The sequence below is a fragment of the Diabrotica virgifera genome, chromosome 3, assembly GCF_917563875.1.
Source record: "Diabrotica virgifera virgifera chromosome 3, PGI_DIABVI_V3a".
Lineage (NCBI taxonomy): Eukaryota > Metazoa > Arthropoda > Insecta > Coleoptera > Chrysomelidae > Diabrotica > Diabrotica virgifera.
In genome coordinates, this window is record NC_065445.1 from 198,356,443 (window position 1) to 198,383,987 (window position 27,545).

The window sequence follows — 27,545 nt, forward strand, 5'->3', positions numbered from 1 at the left end:
CAGGTGTGGGAGAGACTGATAAATTTCAATGAAATTCAGTGAAAGTAGGATTGCACCAAGGCTCGGTGCGTAGTCCTTATTTATTCTCATTAGTTTTGGACCAGATAACAGCGAAACTACAGGGGGTAGCATTCCATGGTGCCTAATGTATGCTGATGATGTAGTGTTAATAGGAAATAGTGAAAGAGACTTAGAACAAAAACTGGAACAGTGGAGACAAGCTCTGGAGGAAAAAGGTTTAAAACTTAGTAGGACAAAAACAGAGTATTTGGAATGTTCATTTAAAGATGGAGTTACTAAAAATAAAATGGTATCTTTGGATGGTGAAATGATTGTGAAAAGCAATAGTTTTAAGTACCTGGAATCGGTATTAGAGAGTAATGGAGAAATATATGGAGATGCATGCAGTAGAATTAGGGCTGGATGGATGAAGTGGAAAGAAGCGAGTGGTGTGTTGTGTGACAAAAAAGTTTCAATGAAGCTGAAGGGAAAATTCTATAAAACAGCCATAAGACCGGCTATGATGTACGGAACTGAATGTTGGGCAGTGAAAAAGAAAGAGGAACAACGAATGCATGTGGTGGAAATGAGAATGCTTAGATGGATGAGTGGAGTGACAAAGAAGGATAAAATTAGAAATGAGTATATTAGGCGAAGTCTAGGTGTGGCACCAATTGATGCCAAAATGAGACAGCATAAGTTAAGATGGTTTGGTCATGTTCAACATCGAGACGTTAATCAACCAATACGAAGAATAGCAGAAGTGCAGATTCCTGGGAGGAGTAGGAGAGGAAGACCAAAGAAGACCTGGGGGAGACGATAAGGCAGGACATATTGGTAAATACGGCAGGACATATTGGTATACCTAACGTTGGACTGATGATATAAAACGTTGTCATAGGAATTGGATACAAAAGGCACAATATCGAAACAGATAGAAAATTATGAGTAAGATCTACTATGTCCAGCAGTGGACAAGAGAAGATTGAATGTTGGTGAGGCTTGAGAGAACCGAAGTTGTAGAGCGATTCATTGGTTTTTAAGTGGAGACAAAACCTAATCGTACATCAATTGCCAGGATGCTGTCGGACGGTGAAGATTAAATTTTTCTTTCTCGTGCTCTCCTCCTAGAGACTCTGTGCATCCAGGTAATAATAGAAGAACAAAATGTGGAGACTCCTACACACTGTTAAGAGTTTTTATTAATTAAATATACGAGAATGGGCTTATATAGAATAGGGCTTATATCCACGAAAAATAATTGTTATTTTTTTCGAACAGTATATACTATACTCACACCATCAAGAAATTGATAACTGATAACCTTGTCGAGTGTGGATGTCTAATTCGGTGCACTACATAAGCACTTGTCCAAAAATAACATTACCTAAAGTTAGTTGCGTTTCTAGTATCAAAGCTTTTCGCTACTGTAGTTAAGTTCATTCCCAAGATAAGCTTAGACGCCAAGTTTCCACGTGATCGGAGTGTTTGTCATGTCATCGCGGCTTGTCATTAGCTAGAAATTTATTTCTGATTAACAACACCGTGATTATTTCAACTCGTCAGACTTTTGTTTTAAGTTAATTTAGGTTATAACATGACCTCAAATTTGAGAGAACCGTTGCGTTCGGTTTGAAGTGTCAATATGGGCTAAGATATAGGTTTGGCTCGCTTGAATATTCTTGTAGTACCGGATCTGAAGATTCTTTTAAGAATGAATTCTTGTAAATAGAAGATTGTCCATTGATCAAATATATAAAACACGGAACAAACCATATAATTTATTATTTTTTTCTACAGTTTTGTTACAATTAAAAATGAGATCGTATTTGAAAAACCATCCTCCTGCTACAAATGATCACTTACCACAAATCTATTGACTTTTACACGAGGTGTCCTTGTTTTGTCTGAGCTTGTTTCCCTCATTGATTCAAAACGTGCTCTTAACCTAAAAAAATAATGAATTTTACATTCCTATATATAACATAAGCGTTTTCAACAACATTAATAGACCGGGCAATATCGTCGCCCCCGCTAGCGAAATTATTGCGATTAGATTTTTTTGCACAAACTTACTCAAAAAGAGGTCCTTTTAACATATCCACAGGGTGCCGGGCGGTGCCGTGGTCGAAAAATTGTTTAAAGAATTTTTTTTTAAACAAATTCACAAAAATAATTTTTTCATTCGGAGCAATTTTTTTTAGATAACTTATGTCATTCTGAGCAAAAAAGGTCTCTTGTCATTTTTTTCTAAAATTGATTGTTGTCGAGTTATATGCTATTAAAAATTTGAAAAATGCGACTTAATAACTCGATTAAAATTTATTGTTATGAAATTCAAAAAGTGACCAAATCAAGTTTCAAACCCCTTCTTCAAGGTCCTGAAGAGATTTTTGTCATTATTTTATTACAAAGCTGCTATTTTTAATTATTAACAATTAGCGCTATAGTCCAACTGTATCGTCGCCCCCGCTAGCGAAATTATTCCGATTCGATTTTTTTGCACAAACTTACTCAAAAAGAGGTCCTTATAACATATCCACAAGGTGCCGGGCGGTGACGTGGTCGAAAAATTGTTTAAACGATTTTTTTAAACAAATTCAATAAAATCATTTTTTCATTGCGAAACGATTTTTTTTTTGGATAATTTGGGTTGTTCTGAGCAAAAAAGGTCTCTTGTGATTTTTCTCTAAAATTGATTGTTGTCGAGTTATATGGCCATTTTCGCATTTTTCAAATTTTAAATCGCGTATAACTCGACAACAATCAATTTTAGAGAAAAAGCACAATAACCTTTTTTGCTCAGAATGTCCCAAATTATGTAAAAACAATTTGTTCGAAGTGAAAAAATTATTTTTGTGAATTTGTTTAAAAAAATTGTTTAAACAATTTTTCGACCACGTCACCACCCGGTACCCTGTGGATATGTTACAAGGACCTCTTTTTGAGTAAGTTTGTGTAAAAAAACCGAATCGGAATAATTTCACTAACGGGGGCGACGATAAATCCTGGACTATAGCGCGAATTGTTAATAATTAACAATAACAGCTTTATTGGCTTTATAATAAAATATTGACAAAAATCTCTTCAGGACCTTGAAGAAAGGGTTTAAAACTTGATTTGGTCACTTTTTGATTTTCATAATAATTTTTAATCGAGTTAGAAAGCCTTGAAAATGGCCATTTTCGCATTTTTCAAATTTTTAATCGCATATAACTCGACAACAATCAATTTTAGAAAAAAAAATGGCAAGAGATCTTTTTTTGCTCAGAATGGTCCAATTTATCTAAAAAAATTGTTTGAAATGAAAAAATTATTTTTGTGAATTTGTTTAAAAAAAATTGTTTAAACAATTTTTCGACCACGGTACCCTGTGGATATGAAGGAACTCTTTTTGAGTAAGTTTGTGCAAAAAAATCGAATCGCAATAATTTCGCTAGCTGGGGCGACGATACTGCCCGGTCTATAAATCATATAAATGTTCAAAAAGCACTCATAGGTCACTAAATCCACAAAAAAATCCTGTAGTCGGCTGTAAACCATTAATCACAAAAAAATTAATAAAATCCTTTATACAACGTATATTTATATTTAAAAGACCCTTTCGGGCTACATCACAGAACATTTTCGAAATAAAAATGTCATCATTAGTGCTGTGTTTGAGCCACCAAAGTTTGTCGTGTTCTCTCGTTGTAGTTCTTTTCTAGCTGTTTTCTGGTCTTCCTATCTTTCTTTTCTCCTCTGGTTTGTATTCAAATGCATATTTATTAGTTTGCTTTGTTCTTTCCCATAGTTCTGTATTAGGTATTCTATTGGGCCAGTATATTTTCAGAATTTTTCTTGGATATTTGCTTCGTAGAGTAGTATACTTTTGATGCAACTATATTATCTATAAATTTATACTATTATGTAAATACTTATATTATCTAGAAGCAATTCATATAATTTTCGATTTCTCATTGTTTAAAAACTTACGATTTTGTTGATTCGACTTGGGATTCATCACCATATTCTTCGATAACGTTGACACTTTGATTCTGCTCTCTTTTAATTTCTTGAGCTTCCCATTTTTCAAATTTGGCTCTGAGCTGTCTAGCTCTGGCTGCTTTTTGTGCCTAAAAATAACATATTAAATATGTGTGAGTAAATTATACAATCAGTCAACAATAAAAATTATAACCCAGTTATAAAATTAAAATTAATCATTGATGCTTGGAATTTTGAACGTTATAAAATGGGACCGCCGACATTTGTCGCATTCAGGAGACGAAAAAGTGACTGAGCAGTTCCGCAACTGTTGGGAGTTCGTTCTCTGAATGTGGCGCTACTTGCGGAACGTGTTACAGAACGGTCGCCATGAGAGTGAGCTCATTAGTTCAGAGAAATAAGGGAAAAAAATATCCTGGTAATGACACAACCCCCTCCAGGCCGAAACCAAATTTTTTGAGTAGTATGGACATTTATATTAATAACCTATATGTTTCCTGGATAGTCCTGTCGCCAGGGGGGGTACAACGGCCTCGTTAATTCAGATGGACTTACTCAAGTTTTTTTTATGTATTTTGACCCGTAGAACACGAATTTTTTGGGTAACAGTTGATCCGGATGTCGATAAGATTGTTATAGACCAAGAACTTGAGGAATCAAATAACAGCGATTTTTGGCAAAACAAAACAATATTTTGTATTTTTTGGGCCATTTTAAGTAAAAAATATTTCTACAAGTTTTTTCGTAGGATGCACAGTTTTCGAGATAAACGCGGTTGAACTTTAAAAAAATCGAAAAATTGCAATTTTTGAACCCGAATAACTTTTGATTAAAAAATAAAATAGCAAGTCTGCTTACCGCATTTGAAAGTTTAAGTCAAATTATATCGGTTTTGATTATTTGCATTGGTAAAAATTTATTTTTTTATTGTTTAACAAAGCTATAAACACGTAGGGTTTCCCGTGCTTTTACATGCGTTTTAACGCATGTAACGTAGAAATAGTCTTGATTGCACTAGTACCTATTCTACCTACTCGTTCGATTTTAAATGAGAAATCATAGAAACATCACTCACGCACTAGTTGTTTGTAGCTTTGTTTAGCAATAACACAATAAATTTTTAGCAATGCAAATAATCAAAACCGACATAATTTGACTTGAACTTTCAAAGGCGCTAAGCAGAATTGCTATTTTATTTTTTAATCAAAAGTTATTCGGGTTTAAAAATTGCAGTTTTTCGATTTTTTGAAAGTTCAACCGCGTTTATCTCGAAAACTGTGCATCCTACTAAAAAACTTGTAGAAATATTTTTTGCTTAAAATGACCCAAAAAATACAAAATATTGTTTTGTTTTGCCAAAAATCGCTGTTATTTGATTCCTCAAGTTCTTGGTCTATAACAATCTTATCGACATCCGGATCAACTGTTACCCAAAAAATTCGTGTTCTACGGGTCAAAATACATAAAAAAAATTTGGGTAAGTCCATCTGAATTAACGAGGCCGTTGTACCCCCCCTGGCGACAGGACTAGGAGCCGATTTTGATGATATACATAGTTATAAACAAATGAAGATCAAAAAACGGTAAATTTTCGCTTTTTTCGTCTATAACCAAAAAGTTAAGTATTTTAAACAAATTTGAGAGTGAGAAACTCATAAATCGTATAAAAAACTTCAATATGGCGTTCGCTGAATATGTCTATCCTTATTGGTTGCTTAGAAAATTGCAAAATAAATAATAAATTTTGAGTTTTTATAAATATTCATACTTATGTAAAAATTAACTTAGAACGTTCTTATTACGCGGAATGCTGAGACTTCTGGTGCTTAAATCATAACCTAAATTTCAAAGCAATTGGTCAAATAATTTAAAAGTATTTAATTTGTTTATCCCAAATTAATTTTTTTTGCAACGCTATAAGTCAGAAAATTATGAAGTTACACTAATACTTTGGATAGTTTATGAAAGAAGAAGATTTATACTATTAATTTAATTTAAAAAAATGACAAAAAATAATTCTAAATACTGCAAAATTATTTTGCAAAAACATGTAAATTAAAAAAATGGGAGGCTAACTTCGTTCCTAATTGTCCTAGGACAACTGTTTTTCTTTCTAAATATGTATAAAAATTCAGTCTTTCCAAACATGAAAAAAATAATTTTTCTACGGGTAACGGTTAAAAAGTTATTCTAATTGTTTACAAGTAAGCAAAAAATCGACGTGTTTTTGCAAAATAATTTTACACTGTTTAAAACTACTTTTTGTTATTTTTTTTTAATTAAGTCAATAGCATGTATGTTCTTCTTCCATAAACTGTCAGAAGTCTTACTGTAACCTCATCATTTTCTGACTTATAGTGTTTAAAAAAAATGAATTTGGGATAAACAAATTAAATAACTTTTAAACTATTTGACCAATTGCTTTGAAATTTAAAATATAATTTAAGCACCAGAAGTCTCAGCAATTCGTGTAATAAGAAGGTTCTAAGTTAATTTTTACATAAGTTATGAATATTTATATAAACTTAAAATTTAGCGACGAAAATTAGATCTAGGATAGAGCAGGCTAGAGCCGCTTTTAGAAGGATGTCCATGCTGTTATGTAACAGAGACCTAAAATTGGCATTGAGGATCCGCCTACTTCGCTGCTACGTGTTCTCGGTCTTACTTTATGGTGTCCTGGACTGTGAATAAAATCGATCTAAATCGCCTTGAGGTTTTCGAAATGTGGTGCTATACAAGAATTTTAAAAGTTTCCTGGGTGGAGAAGATTCGAAACTCCACAATACTAGAACGTCTCAGCAAGACTACTGAGATCATAAAAAGCATCAAGCAGAGAAAGCTGGAGTATTTCGGACCTGTAATGAGAGGTCCCAAATACAGGTTGCTACAAAATATTATGCAAGGAAAAATAGCAGGCAAACGCGGTCCAGGACGAAGAAGAACCTCATAGTTGAAGAACTTGCGAGATTGGTATGGTGTTGATACAAGCATGCTATTTAGGGTGGCAGTGAATAAAATTAGGATAGCTATGATGGTAACCAACGTTCTGAAAGGACATGGTACATGAAGAAGAAGATATTCAGCGAACGCCATATTGAAATTTTTTAGACGATTTACGAGTTTCTTACTCTCAAATTTGTTTAAAATGCTTAACTGTTTGGTTATAGACGAAAAAAGCGAAAATTTACCGTTTTTTGATCTTCATTTGTTTATATCTATGTATATCATCAAAATCGGCTGCAGGAAACACAGAGGTTATTAATATAGATGTCCATACTACTCAAAAAATTTGGTTTAAGGCCTGGAGGGGGATGTGTCACGAGAAAAATCTTATTTCTCTGGACTACATATTAATTCCGCTACCACCGTCCAACGTACCTATGCTACTTTTGTGAATTTGTCAATAGACTTGTTGAAAGATGGCGTCAAGTACTAATAATTATCAATAATTGAAAAATAGCGCAGACAGTAAACATTCCATGATCTTTGACCATGATTATGAAGCAAAAACAATTTATTGTGCGGAGGCAAGCATCTCTCTCTCTCTTGTCGTTTCCCCATTACTGAGGATCGTGATTTCTTCCAATATTCCTAACAATGTTTCTCCATTGGTCTCTATCTTCAGCTGCTCTAAGAGCTTCGCAGAATGAGTTTCCAGCTGAATTCTTTATTTGGTCGGACCATCTAGTTGGTGATCGTCCTCTTGATCTTCTCCCCGGAACGTTTCCAGAAACAATTAATCTCTCCAAACTGTCGTCACCTCTGCGAACCACGTGACCAAAGAATTGCCTTTTTTTAATCTTGAGTTGGTTTAGAATGGAAACGTTTGTCCTATGAGCTGTCCAAGGTATGCGCAGCATTCTTCTCCAGCACCACATCTCAAAGGCATCAATTTTTTAACGCTCGCATGCGCGAAGAGTCCAAGTCTCTGCTCTGTATAGAAATATTGAGAATACAAGGGCATTCACCAGTCTCATCTTGATATTTTGAGAAATAGATCTGTCTTTCCAAACTTTAGTTAGGTGACTCATCGCATTTTTTGGCATACCAATACGTCTCCAAACTTCTCTCCGAGAGGCAAGCATATAACCTCACATATAACAGAAAGTGATAGGCTGTCACAAATTTAGGAAGCGGAGCGTTCACAAGACGAAATACAACTGTTACCGCTCAATCGGGAAGTGTTCCCTCACTTTTTCGTCTCCTGAATCATAGATATAATAACAAGTAGATTAGGCCAGGTCCGAAAAATAGCGTAACGCGGAGCAGTTCGGGTCGGTGGTCTATCTATCTCTCTCTACCGGCGCTTAACTTTCTCTAACATATGATGGCCGCTACCTATGTGTTTGTGTCGTTCCATTACTCCCACCTCTTGGTAGATACGCTCACACTCGCACGACAGACAAAGATAGCTAGACCACCGTACTTGATACTGGCGTTACACCCCGATGCATTGAGTGGCATATAACTAGCCTGGTCTACTGTTAACATGTCTCTGTCCTGAATGCGACCATTTACTTAGTGACACGTGAAGTTTAATTCGTGACAAGTGACAAACGACAGTTAATACCTACATATTTCAAACAGTGACAGTGTGTAAAAAATGACAGTTCTTTTTAAAAATTCTTTTATAGTCGGTTCACTCAGCCTGTGAATATTTTGACAAAGTCATTGTCGGAAATTTATGACTATTCGCGATGTTAAGCCACAACGACGACTTCTCGGATTTCGGCTGAACTAGTTTTTAGGGTGTTTTCAATGTCAAACGCTGAGCGCACATGCATTTAAAACAAGTAGGTAATATTCATTATTTATTTTTATATGTTTTAAATTAATTATTGGGCAATATAAAATGAACATGAAATCTCCATCTTTCAATAAAAGTTGGCGTCTATGTTGTATATAATATTTGTAAAAAAACATGTAAAAATAAATAATGAATATTACCTACTTGTTTCAAATGCATGTGCGCTCTGCGTTTGACATTGGGTGCGTTCGGACGACCACAGCGGCTGGACAGCTGAGCCAGCAGTAGCTGTCAGACGTCACCGCTGGAAGTCAGCCGCTGAGAGATTTACTAAGCTTTCCCTATCACGGCTGGATACAACCACTCAGCCGATTTCTGCTGACAGCCAGCCGCTATGGTCGTCCGAACGCACCCATTGAAAACACAATAAAACTAGTTCAACCGAAATCCGCGAGAGGTCGTCGTTGTGACTTAACATCGCGAATACTCCATTTGCTGATCCCAGTCCCAACAGTCAGTCGGTCAAAATTTAGCGAACATATCAAAACGTTATTAATTTTACTATGGATTGTTTTTTAACCAAGAGGAGTGATTCAAATTTACCGCGCTAAGTAATTGAGATGCTTGTTTGTAATTGGTCCAACCGCAGGTAAGTTTACTCCACTGTTATAAAATTTTGACACTAATGACATTTATAAAATTTTGACACTAGTGACATTTCATAGGTTAAGTTATATCGGCGATTTTTGTGTTTTCTGTGTTATTCCTTTAATTTTTAGATTTTTAGCCTGTTTTTATATAAAAAGCAGTTGTTTTTGGAACTCTTTAGCTACTAGTATGGTATAACTAGACATAAACCCAGACATTCAAAGTGAAAGTTATCCTCCAACACCAAATTGTTCTATATGGTCCACATAATGTTCAGAAAAAAGTCACACCATTTTGAGCGTTGGGTTTGGTGGAGAGGGGGGAGAAATCGGTAAATTCGTAGTTTTTTACATTTTTCGTCAATATTTCTTAAACTATGCGGTTTAGCATGAACAACCTTCTATACAAAAATGTTCTACATTAAATTTGAAATAAAAAAGATCCTATGCATAATCCTTCTAAAATGAACGGTTCCAAAGTTACGGAGGTAGTTTAGTATAATTGGTCCAAAAAAAGGCCTAACCCAAACATCCAAAGTAAAAGTTTTCCTCCAACACCAAATTGTTCTATATGATCCACATATTGTTCAGTAAAAAGTTACACCTTTTGAGCGTCCGGTTTGGGGGGAGATACGGGAGAAGTCGGTAAATTAGTAGTTTTTTGTCAATATTTACGATATTTACGATAATTTACGATAAAGCATAGTTTTAGAAATAAGAAATTAGAAATTAGAAATAAACGTAAAAAAACTACTAATTTGCCGACTTCTCCCCCATCTCCCCTCCCCCCAAACCGGACGCTCAAAATGGTGTAACTTTTTACTGAACAATATGTGGACCATATAGAACAATTTGGTGTTGGAGGAAAACTTTTACTTTGGATGTCTGGGTTAGGCCTTTTTTGGATCAATTATACTATACTACCTCCGTAACTTTGGAATCGTTCATTTTAGAAGGATTATGCATAGGGCCTTTTTTATTTCAAATTTAATGTACAACATTTTTTTATAGAACATTGTTTTCGCTAAAGCATAGTTTTAGAAATATTGACGAAAAACATAAAAAAACTTCGAATTTGCCGATTTCTCCCCCCCCCCCCTAAACCCGACGCTCAAAATGGTGTGACTTTTTTCTGAACATTATGTGGACCATATAGAACAATTTGGTGCTGAAGGATAACTTTCACTTTGGATGTCTGGGTTATGCCATCTTTTGGATCAATTTTATCATACTATACGTATTAATTTAATATAATATTATTTATGGATTACTGTTGACGGCCGACTAGGACTAGATCAACCAAAAAAAGAAGATGTATTTGGTTATTATTCTAGTGACTTTCTTGGGTGTGAATCTGTCTTTTTAGTTTACTCCTTCTGGTTAAAAAATAAACTATAGACAGTTGTTACTGGGATCAGCCAACCGAGCATACTAAATGATTTTTAACAGGCAGAGACGATACTTACTTCGATCAAATCTTCAGGTAATTTGTTGTTATCGGTCTGATCCTCTTCTTCTTCTTCGTTTTCTTCCTCGGTAGCCGATCCTTCTTCACTTTCGCTTTCAGTTCTGGTGGGCTCTGGTGGTGGAGTGAATCGTTTCAATGGTTTAGGACCTACAAAAATATAAAGTATAAGTTTTTATCTACGTGTATAAAACAGAACAGTCTGGGTAGCTCATAGGGGGGTGTATCAACTTGTGGTATCGAATTATGGTTTGAAGGGAGGGTTCGACTGCCATTGTAAACAAATATATTGAGTAAAGCATGTAAGAAAATATCTAGACCAACCTAGAACAACACAATAAAACAAAAATGAAAATCACAAACAAAGAAAAACTATTAGTCCGATGGAGAAAACACTTCAATAAACTTCTCAACTCAGAAAGTGAAGCAAAACACGAGGAAGAACGCATACACGTAGACCCACACAATGAAATAGAAAGAGAAAACGAGGAAGGAGTACCACCATCACTAACCGATGTAAATGAACCAATAAATAAATCAAACAATAAGTCACCCGGCCCGGCACTGACAATCTGCCAGCAGAACTGTTACAAAGGGCGGAGACAATCTCAGTAGATGTGTATGTTGATAGAGAAGATCTTCTCCAGCGACTGGAATACCGGTATAATTTGTACCATACACAAGAAAGGTGACATCCTCGAATGCTTCAATCATACAGGGATCACTTTATTAAACAGAGCTTATAAAATGTTCTCCACACTGCTTTGCAGTCGCCTAAAATCGTATTCAGAAAGGTTGTTGGAAAATACCAAAGGGGTTTTATAGATGGTAAATCAACTACAGACGAAATTGCCACGCTGAGGCAAATACGGAGAAAACAAGGAAGGTAAACATAGAAACGCATCCACTGTTTTTGGCTGCTTATGACACAATAAATAGAAAAAAGCTCTTTTAAGCAATGCACGAACTAGCAATCACAAATCATCCGGTGGAGCTCATCCGGTGAAGTTAACAATGGAGAAGGTGGTGTGTCGGGTACGTGTACACTAGTGTACAGAGAAATCTGTCTTCAGCCTTTGAAGCCAATGGCGGACTTAACAAGGGGATGCAATATCGTGTGTGTTGTTTAACTCGTTCAGTGCCCAGGCCGACAGTGTGTCGGCACGAGGTTTTTTGCAAGGGTGTCGACGACGCACGAGTGCCGGCGATAGTACTGCGTTACTAAAGGAACCATTTAAGTACGTGGCACCAGGCATGTAGCGTTTGTTCAAGATGGGCACCGAACGTGTTAACATTGTAACAGAGAAAGCTATTAGCATATACCGCAGACACTATTTATAATACATATACTAATATCTACATTATCGACGTATGCGATAGATATTATTGGCCGAGCACACACCGCTCTTGTGGAAGCACATAAAGCAGTAGAAGTGGCAGTGTGGGATATAGGGCTGGTGATAACACTAATAAAACCAAGTATAATGCAAACGACGTAGCCAATAAAGAATAGAGTGCTGCAAGTAGAACAAGCATAAGCAATTTCTAAAGGCCGTATGACACTATGCATTTTCTTGTATCATTTCTGATATCGTTTCTGATAGGTCAAAAAAATGCATAGTGTCATACACAGATACAAGAAACGATATCAGAAACGATACAAGAATTTGTGTCAGACACAGATTCTTGTACCGGGTGTCCCAATAAGAATGGCTCTCGGCCATATCTCAGGAACCGTTTATAGTAGAGCTTTGAAATAAAAAATTTTATAACAAAAGTTGCCTCAGGAAAAGCCTGGAAATTATTTTCATAATTGTGGGTCCACCGCTAGAGGGCGTAATTGAATATCAAAAATAAAAAAATCTAAATTTTACAAAATTTTCCTAATGAAGGGGCACTGGAAATCCGATTATTGTATTCTTCATCAAATTCTGCGCATATTTGATTTAACAAGTTTAACTCTACCTTTGCAAATAAGAGGTGGGTGTGAGTGGGAACCTTGTTATGAAAAAATGGCTGTAAGTCCGGTTCTCCTAAATCAAATTTTGAAAACTGGGTCTTGTTGAAGACAGATCTTTTTCTTCAATGTAAGCGTGATAATTTTGAACCATCCTAATAAGTAATAAGCCAGCTGGGAGGCGTTATTTAATTTTTTTCAGAAATCTAGTTTTCTTTGGAAAATATTAAATACAAGTATGCATTTTTAATCATACTTTATAAAATTAGATTAAATTAGCAATAGAATAGCGAAAACCGCATGTCGATATCTTTTTTCTATCTCAAGATATCTCGAGAAACGTGTAAATTTTATACATAACTGTTACTATCACCGGTAAACTAAGTTAATGAAAAGTAGTGTGCTGTGGAAAAAAACAAAATAACATTTTCCAGATGTCAACGTATAAAAATATAATTAATTAAAACAACAATATAAAGAGAAACAATACTATTAAAATTAAATATAACACAGAACAAAAAGAACTACTTAGTGACGACCTAAATATTCAAATTATTGCCCATCATACACTACTCTAGAATACATTATCCAGAGAATACTAAACGCCATTCAAAGCATATCGAGAGCAGAAATTGAGACTGCTGTTCAATCTACTCTTGAAAGAGTAAATGTTTGCAACGAAAATGATAAGCAAAAATTTGGACGTTTATGTCATCACTAAATAGTTGTTTTTATTTCTTTGTAATAGGGCTTTTCAACGCTTCTCATTTGTTTCAAGCCTCTGTCATATGCCGTATAATCCGTGTATAATATTAATATACGAGATATGAACGAGGCTCGAAACAAATGAGAAGCGTTGAAAAGACCTAATATACGTTGACAGCTGGAAAATGTTTCTTTGTTGTTTCCATAGCACACTACTTTTAATGAATTTCGTTTACCGGTGACAGTAACAGTTATGTTTTTAAATTTACACGTTTTGTAAGATATCTCGAGATAGAAAAAAGGTATTAACATGCGGTTTTCGCTATTCTGTTGCTAATTTTGTCTAATTTTGTAATATGGTATTAAAAATGCATGTTTGTATTTAATATTTTCCAAGGAACACTAGATTTCTGAACAAAATTAAATAACGCCTTCTAGCTGGCATATTACTCAGTAAGTTGGTTCGAAATCATAACTTTTACATTGACGAAAAAGATCTGTCTTCAACAAGACCAAGTTTGCAAAATTTGATTAAGCAGAACCGGACTCACAGCCAGTTTTTCATAACAAGGTTCCCACTCACCCCCACCTCTTATATCCAAAGGTAGACCTAAACTTGTCAAATCAAATATGCGTAGAATTTTATGAAGAATACGACGATCGGATTTCCAGTGCCCATTCATTAGGAAAATTTTATAAAATTTAGATTTTTTAATTTTTGATATTCAATTACGCCCTCTAGCGGTGGTCCCACAATTATGAAAATAATTTCCAGGTTTTCCTGAGGCAACTTTTGTTATAAAATTTTTTATTTCAAAGCTCTACTATAAACGGTTTCTGAGATATGGCCGAGAGCCATTCTTATTGGGACACCCGGTACAAGAACTGCGTCAATTTCTGCACAAAGAGCAAAAACGTAAAACCTGCTGGTAAAACATCTAAATGTCATAATGGCGGCTGAAAATGGGATCATATGATTTATGTCTTGATGAATTTATTTGTGTTTTTGTAGGTATTATTTATAAATCTTTTATTGATACTTAATATATGGACTATTGTTCTACTAATAACCATATATTTAGCTCCTAGTAAAGTTCAAACTATAACTTTGGCTTTCATTGTGTATTATTTTTTAATAGAGGAAAATATAATAGTTCCTAATTTGGATCAAACTGAAGATAATTCTAATGCAAATATTTTAGCACAAATAGACACACCGGCAAAATTAGCCGGTGTGTGTATTTGTGCTAAAAACACCTTAAAAATGAGACATGTTTGATGTCTTAAATTTCTTAAACCTGTTGTCCGATGTGAGTGATTCTTTTAGTATGTTATAGCCTTATTATTTAAGAATATCGGAGTAATAATATTGTTGCTAGAAAGGTAAAAGTCATTTTATACCGGGTGTAACAATCATACTGTGTTTTTTTCTTAAAGTTCGGAACACCCTGTGGAATATTCTAGCAGATATAAAATATTGAAATTAAAACAGAACTATAGCCTTAGGCTTTCTTAACATTTTCTTTTTGATTCATTTGCTTACGTTGAAAAATAAAAAAAGTTATGTGCTTTAACAACTAAGCATGTTTTTCATCAATAAATCCTCATAGTAGGGAAGGAAAGTATGCTAAATTTACAGTTACTCAAGCGTTATGGGGACCTATTGGATTGTAAAGAGTGGGTGCTAACACCAAAAAAAGTTAAGTTAAGTTTTCCATAAAGTGTGGGACTCTACATTTTTTAATTTAATTTTCCAGTTCTACCAATCGTTTTTACCCATTATAGCGCTATCTATCCATATTTGGAAAAAATGTTGCAAATAAAAGTTGCTTATTTTCACGTCAAAAATCCAAATCTGCTATAAAAATTTAGGGGCTCCTATTTAAGATTTTAAAGTAACCCCCCACCCCACCTCCGTGGGGGGTCGTGTTTGGTGTCATTCGATAGATTTTTGAAAAATATTGAATACGTGTATTTTGCAGTTTGACGATCTGATGTTAATTTCGCGAAATATCGCAGGGTTCGTATTTAAAAAAATTTTTAATTTACCCCCACCCCTCTCCGTGGGGTGTCGTGTTTAGTATTATTCGATAGATTTTTGAAAAATATTGAACAAGTATTTTTTAGTTTTTCGATCTGACGTTTATTTCGCGAAATATTCGCTTTTTTTTGTGAAACTTTGTGACTCGCCCATTTTCTTACGCCCCTCAAATCGTCAGATAAGATAAGGTAAGTTAAGTACATTTAAAATCGTGTATATTTCAATAATCTGACGATTTGAGCGGGGCCTAAGAAAATGGGTGAGTCACAAAGTTTCACAAAAAAAGCGAATATTTCGCGAAATGGACGTCAGATCGAAAAACTAAAAAATACGTGTTCAATATTTTTCAAAAGTCTATCGAATGATACCAAAAACGAACCCCTACTGAAAGGGGTGAGGGGTAAATTAAAAATTTTAAATACGAACCCTGCGATATTTCGCGAAATGAACATCAAAAGCGAAAAACTGCAAAATACACGTATCCAATATTTTTGAAAAATCTATCGAGTAACACCAAACCCGAGCCTCCACGGAGGTGCGGTGGCGGACTTAATTTAAAATCTTTAATAGGAGCCCCCAATTTTTATTGCAGATTTAGATTCTTTACGTTAAAAATACGCAACTTTTATTCGACACATCTTTTCGAATTATGGATAGATAGCGCTATAATCAGAAAAAAACGATTGTTTCAAATGAAAAATTAAATTAAAAAATGAAAAGTCCCCCACTTTATGGAAAACTTAACTTAACCTTTTTCTGGTTTTAGCACATACTCTTCGCAATCCAATAGGTTCCCATAACGGTTGAGTAACTGCAAATTTAGCATACTTTCCTCCCCTACTATGAGGATTTATTGATGAAAAACATGGATAGTTGTTAACGCACATAACTTTTTTATTATCCCACTTAATTAAATGAATCAAACAGGACAATTTTAATAACGCCAAGTGTACAATCGAGTTTTAATTTTAATATTTTACATATGCTAAAATATTCCACAGGGTGTTCCAAACTTTAAGAAAAAAACACAGTATGATTTGTACACCCTGTATAAAATGATATTTACCTGTCTAGCAACAATATTATTACAACGATATTCGTAAATAATAAGGCTATAACATACTAAAAGAATCACTCAAATCGGACCACTGGTTTAGGAAATTCGAGACATACAACATGCCCCATTTTTAAGGTATTCGGCTAATTTTGCCGGTGTGTGTATCAAAACAAAATAAAAACACAAATAATCAACATCAAACAGTCAACGTAAAAATTCTAGTTAAAAATTAAAATGTTATAAATGTTACAAACTGCAAAGGCAGATATCGAGCACTGAATTTATATAATCTTGCCCATTTCGTCAATAAAGAGAAAATCTGCTTCCATCTTGCAAAAATGTAGAACCTTACCAGGCACTCAAATTTATCTGTTTTGTCCTTTGTTAAGTGTGTAGTTATATGTTAATTTAAGTTGCCACCAAACTCTTTCATATTAAATGACATTCGAGGATAATACCTTCTCTTTATTGACGAAATGCCCCTGAAGATAGCGAAAGTATACTTGGGCAAGATTAAATAAATTCAGTGCTCGATATCTGCCTTTGCCTTTGTAAAATTCATATATTCGAGCATTCAACCATTTCCTATTTTAAATTTATAAGTTTTTAAAAGTCTATAAATTTTATAAAGTCCTTAAAATCAGCTGTAGACGCAGTACTACCATACCAATGTAACGTGACATAGGGTGGCAAACAAAATTTTGACCAATCACGTGCCGAATTACATGCAATTTTCGATACAAGAACTTGCATAGTGTCATACAGGGCACAAATGTACGTACAAGAAACGATACAAGAAAATGTATATAACTTTCTAATATCAGAAACGATGATACAAGAAAATGCATAATCAAGTATATTCAAATGGGAAATAAGCCACAATTTTACCTAAAAATGATTTTATTAACGTTTCGACGCCCAAGTCGGGTGTCGTTGTCAAAATACAAAATAATATTAAATAAACAAAAATGTTGTTGCTTAGTAAAAAATTCTTCTAATAATTTATTTAATCTGACTCATTTATATCGGCAATTCAGACACGTATTATACATTTTAAAGTAGACGACTTTAAAAATGATATTGCCAATATTGATGAGTTGCGTTCCTGGGACGACTTTACTAAAAGATAGTTCATTCGATTACATGAAATCAATCCCAACTCAAGAATAGCCGCCACAAAAAATCATAGCAAGTGATCTGTCTTTAAAAAGACAACCAAATGCAACGGTGGTACTGAAATTCTCGCGTTAGAGGTTCCATAGTAAATCACGAGGGAAAACCAGGAAAAACCTCGTGATACTATCCCGACATCGCAAGTATTTGGGTTTACATTTAGTTTACTCTCAAAACTAATACCAAATTCTGACTTAATATTTTAAATTTTAAATAATACTAAAATACTAAATATGTACTAACTCGATATGTTACTGATTTACTAATTGTGGTATTTTCTTTCTATTGACTTCCTCCTTTAGTATGGGTAACTTATAATTTATAGAATTTCAGTACCACCGTTGCATTTGGTTGTCTTTTTAAAGACAGATCACATGCTATGATTTTTTGTGGCGGCTATTCTTGAGTTGGGATTGATTTCATGTAATCGAATGAACTATCTTTTAGTAAAGTCGTCCCAGGAACGCAACTCATCAATATTGGCAATATCATTTTTAAAGTCGTCTACTTTAAAATGTATAATACGTGTCTGAATTGCCGATATAAATGAGTCAGATTAAATAAATTATTAGAAGAATTTTTTACTAAGCAACAACATTTTTGTTTATTTAATATTATTTTGTATTTTGACAACGACACCCGACTTGGGCGTCGAAACGTTAATAAAATCATTTTTAGGTAAAATTGTGGCTTATTTCCCATTTGAATATACTTGATTATAAAAATGCCACAAGAAAATAGCTTCAGAACAACAAGAAAATGCATAGTGTCATACGGCCTTAAGATGTTTCGAGCATAAAGTATTGCACAAAATACCTATACAATATACATCAAAATGGTATATTACGTAAACGATATAACTTTGAACTGTACAGAGTCTATAAGGACTCAAATAAAAGTAGTAAAGATAAAACCGCATAAGATGGGTTGGCAACGTGTGAAGAATGAACTTCAAAAACCCCATTAGAATATCTGTGTTTCAGAACCCAGTAGGAGGTAGAGCTACAGGTAGTAGTGATGTTGAAAAAGTAACTATTAGTTACAAAGTACTCGTGACTTACGAATACCGAAAGTAACGATTACTATACAGAGAGGTAAATCGTTACTTTGATTACTTCGTACCAATCGTATCAGAGCGAGTACCTATTTTGATTTTGAGTATTGTATCTACTCGGTTGATATCGGAGTCGGACCGGTATTCCACGAGTGTTCGGTATTAAGTACAGTTAACTAAAACTTCATCTATGAAGGGCGAAGGCTATGCTGAAACAGAGGGAGGTATATCATTTAACAAAGCATGCACCCAGAAACAGATCTCTATATGATTTGTCGAGGTAGATAATTCACAGAATTTCACAGGTGTTAGTTCTTTTGAAAATAAAAATGCAACACATTAGATTTTAATAATACATACACACTATTCTTATCAGGCTTAGAAAAAATTGATAAAAGAATAGATTGACCGGAAAATATGTAGAAATGATAATATTTCTAGACTATGAACATTAACTTTAATTTTACATGTAGGTATGGCATTGCTTTTATTAGATCAGGGCATTTAACACTAAAAACACAGGAATAAATATATTTTTAAATATAGTAGGTGCATAGAGACTTGCAACTTTTTGCATTGTATTTAGGATTAGGACGACGTCTGGAAAAAAGTCTACAATAAAAAAATAGGTGGAAATGCAATATTACATTTTAAAGTGTATAAAACGCATCGAAAAATGCATAAACATGTTAAAATCAGTATATTAAGGGCCAGATTTTCTTATTTCGGGGTATTTGGGGTCACTGAACACGAATTTGCAATCAGAAGCGACCTCCGAAGCACCTGGGTGCCCAGGGTTACTGCTAAGGTACGTCATCTAGAGTTTCGATGGTGTGTTTTTGGCACTTAATTGATACAAACAGATTACTTCAGATTACTGATATTGTGGAGCAGCAATGACAGAACAATTACATATCATTTAATTTCTATCCATTAAATAGAGGGAAGGTCGTTATATCGAATCTTATACTTATACGAAATACTGAGAAATGCGATTCTCGATATGATTAACCTCACTAACCTCTTTTTGTATATCGATAGTTAGGTACAGCAATGGATGAGGGTTACGAGGTGCACTCTATATACACCGATTTCAGTAAGGCCTTTGACCTACTAGATCGTAATGTCTTAATTACAAAGCTGAGAAACTTTGGTATCACTGGTTCTTTATTAGCTTGGTTTACTTCGTATTTGCAAGGAAGAACATTGCAAGTAAGATCAGCAGGATGTGTTTCTAATGGATTTGAAGCCGTGTCAGGGGTTCCGCAGGGTTCCCATTTGGGTCCTAAGCTTTTTCTGTTGTTGGTAAATGATATTGGTAGGAACTTTAAATCTGAATATCTGATATTTGCAGACGACTTAAAGATATTTAAATGCATTACGTCAGAATCTGATTCTGAGGGTTTGCAGAGAGACTTGGATTCTTTAGTACATTGGTGCCAGGAAAATAATCTTAGATTGAATGCTTCGAAATGCTCATATATTATTTTTTCACGTAATAAGACCACCCGTGATTTTAAATACAAGATAGGAGATGTGGATTTATCTAGGGTTCAGGTAATTAAGGATTTAGGTGTGTTACTGGATAGTAAGCTAAGTTTCGTGGACCATTATTGCGCGTGCTAATCGGACATTAGGGTTAGTCATCAGAATGTCATATGATTTTAATAATTTGTTTGTAATTGTGAGATTGTTTTTGAGTTATGTTCGTTCATTACTAGAGTATTGTTCAGTGATTTGGAGTCCAAGTTATGAGAATCACAAATATCGAATTGAATCGATTCAAAATAAATTCGTTAGATATCTGCGGTATAGATTAGGTACTAGAGGTATGCAATTGAATTCCAGTCAGGTCATGCAGATGTTTCATTTGCACTGTCTAGAGGATCGCAGGCGATACTTTGACCTTAATTTCGTATTTAAGGTGTTAAATGGTATTATTGTTGCACCTAGCATTCTGGGTCGAATAGATTTTTATGTTCCAGCTAGGAATTTGAGAAGATGTCCCTTGCTATCCGCTAGATCGTGCAATACACGTCATGCAGAAAATATGCCTTTAAATAGAATTGTTTCTAGTGTAAATGAGTTTCCAAATATAGACTTTATGGGAGTCACACTAAATGCTTTTAAAAGGACTATTTCACGTGAATTATTTTAATTTGATTTTAATTTTTTGATGTCGTTAGTTTAATTGTAAGTAATGTAAGTTAACTTGTGTTCAATGTTTAATTTTGACTTTTAATTTTAATTGCAAAATGGAGTTTTCCGTCAATAAATATTAATTTAATTTAATTACCGGTACTCAAAGTCAAATACAAAAGTAATCAAAGTAACGAATACTTTAAATGATTACTTTATACAAAAGTAACGATTTGTAACGAATACTCGAAAGTAACTATAATCAACATCACTAACAGGTAGACCTAGACTAAAATATCTCGACGACGTGGAAGATAATCTTAAAACAGTTGACACTGAGAGAATGGAGAAGAAAGGCATTTGGTAAGGACGAATTGAAGGACGTCTTGAAGCAGTCCAAAGCTGACGAAGGACTGTAGAGCCATGATGATGATGTAAGAAAATATTTCCGAATGTAGATATATCCCTATTTTTCCAAACATATAACAAATACTATAGAATATTACTGTACCTTGTGGTTCTGGGTCCCTGGAAAAGTTCTCCTCCATTTGTTTGAACTTGCTTAACATCTTCGAAGCTGTGTGTGAAGCCCTAGCGACTTCCGAATCGTCGGCTATCTCATCAGAACGAATAATTTCTGGATCATGGTAGATTTCACGGTCGGGAGTGTCAGACTAAAAACGATTTTTAACAGAGGTAAGTAAATGCAGTCGTTGTGTGGTTAAATGTTAGTAAAAATCACAGCAAATGCGTTTATCAGTAGTTATATGTCTAAAATAGTACGATTGCTTCTATCTTGCACAAAAAAATGGTTCAACCTTTAGCTACTGTCAGAACTTTTAGCAGAAAAGGTATGCTTCCGAGAAAACCATCATAGGAAAAATAATTAAAAGTAAGGAAGACGAGCAAAATAGTAGATCCAAAGGCATTAAACGAAAATTGAAAATATATCAGGGTGTTAAAACCATAGAAGATAAGGTGATAAAAAATATATAAAACAATTAAATAATGCACTAAAAGGGATAAGAACAAATCATGAACATGAAGTAAAAAATTTAAAAAATGAAGTCAAAATTAATCATACTTGAAAAATATGAAACTGGCAAGTGCAAAGTAGTCTCTAAACTGTTTGAATACAACTCTACTAGTTAAGTAGTTACAGACACAAAAAGAAATATTAAAATATAGTAAGTAAGTAATCTCCTTTGATCAAGCAATAAAGATCATCATCTTATACATTTATGGGATAAGTATTTCTAAGTAATACTTCATTAGTATTGCACACAGAATAAAATATTAATTGCAACAAGATTTAGTTGGTCTTGACAATTTGTAATAAAATATTATAGAAAAATTGAGGTACATATATGGAAATCCATCTTTAACACATAACGAATCACGACATAATTTTTGTCTAATTATCGCGATTAAACAATGGAAAATAAAATACTTCACTCACTTAATTTGATCTTAACAAGAAGGCAACAGTATACACCGACTCTAGCATTTTAAACTTAGGTCTAGTAGGCGGATATCTTTTGTCGAAAGCTTAAGTTCAGTAGTTTCAAAATGTGCAATTCCATTTTGATTTAATATTGCAAAAGTCAGTTTAAAATATACATAAATATATTGATATACGATATTTTATGAGTACGAGTTTATTTACGATACTTCATCAGTAATTAAATTTTTAGCAAAATTGAAAAAACTTACTTTATTAAGAAAAATAATTTAAAACTTTATGTAACTTTATATTTACATACTTGGTTTACATGCAAGAGGTTTATTATTTTATAAATTTAATTTTTAACTCTTTTATGTGTATATGTGTGTATATAAAATCAAAATGGAATTGCGGATTTTGAAACTACTTGACGTAAGCTTTCATCTCATATTTTTTGTCCTTTTTTAATTCGATGTCAATTCTATTAGAAAATGGTCTGAAAAATGCTAGTTGGCTTTTTTTTCGACATTTTTAACGTTTACGCTTAAAGTAAGCATTTTATGAAAATATCACAAGAATAACTAAAATAACCCACATTATTAAAAAAAAGTGGTTTAGAAGCGAAAAAAAGCAATTTTTTATAATTTATTTAAAAGTTGTTACAACTAAACAGGTAGGTTGCCATGAAAAATTTAACGTAAACTTTTAAACATATGATACAAGGTTTGTTCCAAGCCGTCACATAACCGTTCTTGAATGGTTACGAGTATGTGATATTGCGCATGCGCGTAACGATTCAATAACGGTTATGGGACGGGTTGGAACAAACCTCTGGGCATCATAATCTCTCGATTAAAACAAGTTCCGGCTTGTAGGTATGACTTGACCTATTTCGACAAAAGCCACCCAACTATAGTGAGTGCAAAAGTTAAAAGATGAATTAAAATTACTACTCCTGATACCTAATATTTAACTGGCCAGTTATATTACCAAAATACCAAAGGCTAACAGCTTTCGAAGAACAATATCTCCGTTGAGCCATAACATTTAATATTTTAACTAAATAGTTGTCAAGACCAAAATAAAAAATCAACACAACATCACGACCATGCTGCTTTTCATTAACCTTCACTTGTGATGGGTCTCGTGGTGGCGTAATCCTGAACTGCTTCCTCTCTTTCTCCGGTTCCCTGTACGTTTCGAAGAACTTGAAACGTTCTTGAATATCGGCCGTCTTGACCTCGATCACTTCTTCTATCTCTGAAGATTTTACTACATCTTCGGAGACCGATTTCGAGTATGCCTAAATAAGTCAATGTTAACTAAAACTGTCAGGGAAGTAAGCAAATGAGAATAAACTGATCTCATATAACACATACACGATATATACTCGTGACATAAGTGATCCAGAAGTGACCCAGAAGGAATAATGGACCGTGATAGTCGTGACGTCAAATTAATGTTGGCTACCCTGAAAAGGTTTCCAAACAAAGCAAAAATTCACACGTGGTGTTTGTTTTCGCTTTTACAATATATTGCTTGTAGGATGTTTAATTTTTACAAAATGGTAATGTGTCGGGTACCTGTGATTGTAATCAATGCTCATAGTATATTTCGCACCATATTTCCAAATATGACTGGTTAAGAACCTGAAGAAACGCAGTAAGTACTATGTAGTGTGTAAATCCTTGATTTTGTGTAAGGACATTTATAAAATTAAATACAATATGATTGATATGACTAACAAGGATTGTGTCCTTAGAAAAAATGTGTAGATGATTGTTAAAACAAAATAAAATTAAAAATGATTACACAAATCACGTGTATAATAAATTGCCAGACGTCAAACTTTTGCTGTGTTTGGAAACCTTTTTGACGTTTTAACGTCACACTATCACGGTCCATTACTTGAACTTAATTTTTTGGCAACAAAATGCGACAGATCTGCAACAGAATAAAATTGTATATTTTTCTGAAAAGATCGATTTATGAAGACAAGGTCGTATACAATTTTTTAGTTATTATTCTTCAGTCTAATTGTGATCTGTGTAAGAAAATGCCTCGAGTTCGGAGACACCAAAATTACCACCATGTTAGCGATTTTGACAGGGGTAGAATTATTGTTGCCTATAGAAATATGGGTTTGTCGTATTGCGAAATTGGCTGTCGTGTTAGTTGTACGGCACTTATGGTAATGCGTGTGTGTCGTGTGTGGACAAACGAAGGTAGAGGAAGACGAAAAATACCATCTGTCAACTGAAGTGTATCACAGAGAGTCAAGATAGGCGCTTTGGACTACTGGCTCCGCGAGACCGTTTTGCTACTACGCATCAACTCGCTGACCAATGGTTTGGAATAAAACGAAGATCTGTTACTATGCGTACACTATACCGTCGCATTCGAGCCTTTGGACTGGTTTCATTCCGCCCTCGACTAGTGCTTCCTTTGACTGCGGACCACTGTCATCAACGTTTGAATTTATGCAGAGAACAGCAGCGTTGCATGGCATAATGTAGCATGATGAATCGCGATTTTGTTTAGGAGTGCATGATGGTCGTAGGGTAATAAGACACCGCTGTGGAGAGCGACACGATATCGAGTTTGCTGTTGAGAGGCATGTACAAAGTACATAAATGGAGTAATGGTTTGGGGAGCTATTACCTAAGGTAGCCGATCACTACTTGTGTTTATTCGATGCAGTATGACAGCCGCTTGTATGTTGATGAAATCTTACAAACCACTTTACTGCCTTATGTAGACGGATGTCGACCCGTCCTTTTTCAGCAAGATAACGCGTCTCCCCATATTGCTCGGCGAACTGTGGACTTTCTCCAAGAAGCTGAATATTTTGCCGTGACCACCTCGTTCACCGGATTTAAATCTTATCGAACATGTGTGGGATATGATGGGAAGGAGACTGTCCACTTTGCACCATTCCTCTACAGACTCTGACGCAGTTAATCCATGAAGTTTAAGTTGCTTGGAACGAGGTGCCACAAGCAGAAATCGCTCATCTTATTTTGTCAATACCTATACAGGAGTGCATTCAGCTACGGGGCTGCCAAACACATTATTTTTTTATTATATGTTAATAAAAATTCTTGTCAACGTTATCGATTCATTCTTGATATAAATCTACCATGTTGCTAAAAAATTTAGTTCAAAAAATTATTCCTTCTGGATATAGCTCTTCTGATGTCACTGAGTATATTATAAGATAAGAAAAGTACAGAAAAATATTTAAGAATACCCTCGTTGAGTAATTAGAAGATATTTCAATAGCTTATTATCAACATAAAAGTGATGGGTATGTTTGTTTATCGTCAATGATTGTGTTGTAGGAGGTTTGTAGTAGAGAAATGTGAATACTCATGGCCAGGACGTTCTAGAACACAATACCTGACGATGGAATTGAGTATACCTAAAATGACGATATAAAGGTTTTATTTTATTAAGCTTCTACTAAAACTCACCTCTCGAGCTTTTTTCACATCTACTTTAGGTACAGCAACAGGTGATATGCTCTGGGGCTGTTTGGCAGCATTGGCATCAAGTTCAAGGAACAAGGACCTAGATTTCTTACTAATTTCTGAAAGACAATAAAAATAATAATGTTAACTAATGTTTTGGTTCATTGACGTAAAATTCATAGATTTTCACAAATATGACTTACCACTTTGGAACACTTCGGTATCATCTGAGTCTCCGTTCCTGGAGTCTTCTCGTTCTATTACCAATTCTCCTTTTTCGAATCTCTCTTTCAGAGACTTGGTATCACAGGACTCTATTTTCTCTGATTTTACGAGATTTGTGCAAGATTCTGATTGGATTACAGCTTGCTGGTATGCTTCCTTCATCTTCCCTTGTTTTCCCTGAAAATTAATGTATTAAAAATCGTTATCTTCAGAATTCGCATAGAACGAGGTAAAAGTGGACTTTCTTCTTCAATGATCGAAGAATATGAATAATACTACAATGGGTAGAGTGTTAAACATAATATACAGTGCTTTTCAGATAAAACTATCCACCTTAAATAACTTTTGAACCACTGATTTTAAAAAAAAAGCGCAAAAACACGTCAATAACGTATGTCCCTAAAGTTTTCGGAAAGTTTTATATTTAAAAGTATTACTGGTAGGAAGCATTGGATCAAGCTGCCATTGGAAGCCAAAGTTAGTAAACAACTTAAACTATATAAACAATGTCAGTTTTGATAAATGGGGTTCGTAAAGATGTCGTACCAACTTAATATTCGTCAAAGTATATATCGTTAAGTTGGACATGTACCAAAACGCGACATTGTAAGAATTTCTAGTGCTCAAAATATGTCAACGATTTACCAGATTTATTTAACGATTTACCAGTCAACGATTTACCAGAAAATTAAAGAGCGCGAAAATGGTATACCATGCCTTAATTTGCCCAAAAGTGGAAGACTAAGAGTCTTAACGCCTGCTGGAGAACAGAGATTAATTCAGAGTATGAAGAACCAATTAGGAAAGTCTGCGAAATGTTGGCAGAAGATATAATGTTTCACGAATGACTGTAAGTAGAACAATCTCTAGAAATAATTGAAAACGGTATAAAAGGAAAAAGCTCCTAAGTACACACCTACCCAGTTAGAAATAATTTCTAGATGTTGCCGTGCATTGAGACGTATTTATTTTCCTGGTAAAGTTCTCATTATGGATGATGAAAAGTATTTTTCCACCTACCTCTACCGAAAGTATACTTTTCCGGACCTGATTGTAGGGAGCAAAGTTGTACTTTTCCTCCCTAGGGAGGAAAATATTTTTCCTCCCTAGGGAGGAAAAGTAAAAGTGACGTCATGGTATTTCATTCATGTAATATAACTTATTGACGCCCTGTACAATATCTATTTTCTATTACGTAAGTATCTATACATTTTAACGTTTATTTAAAAACACTCTGTATTTTGTAGAATGGTAAAAAACACTAAATTGTTATTCTGATTTAACAATGTTTACATTAATAATTTGACTTATATTTGACAGTTGACAGTTATATTGTACCTACTTGCTAGTTTTAGTTCTAATAAATTTTGTTGGTTAGTTACATAAATAAATTAAGTAAAAATGATAAAATGACTTGTTATTTGAGGAAGG

The 27,545-nt window shown here is 34.3% G+C and overlaps 1 protein-coding gene across 11 annotated transcripts in view; it reads right to left on the minus strand.

Annotated features, from left to right (window-relative positions):
• Positions 1-27,545, minus strand: part of LOC114338004 (F-actin-monooxygenase MICAL3) — a 688,439-nt gene that overhangs the window by 41,570 nt on the left and 619,324 nt on the right. For 10 of the 11 annotated variants that reach the window (XM_050647134.1, XM_050647132.1, XM_050647141.1 and 7 more), the window contains 7 exons: positions 26,093-26,291; positions 25,893-26,008; positions 23,546-23,722; positions 21,487-21,649; positions 10,851-10,999; positions 3,976-4,115; positions 1,867-1,948 (listed from right to left, as the gene is read on the minus strand). In XM_050647134.1, coding sequence (XP_050503091.1) covers positions 1,867-1,948; positions 3,976-4,115; positions 10,851-10,999; positions 21,487-21,649; positions 23,546-23,722; positions 25,893-26,008; positions 26,093-26,291 — 1,026 coding nt within the window. The remainder of the gene's footprint in view (positions 1-1,866; positions 1,949-3,975; positions 4,116-10,850; positions 11,000-21,486; positions 21,650-23,545; positions 23,723-25,892; positions 26,009-26,092; positions 26,292-27,545) is intronic. The other variant, XM_050647137.1, reaches the window with a different exon arrangement.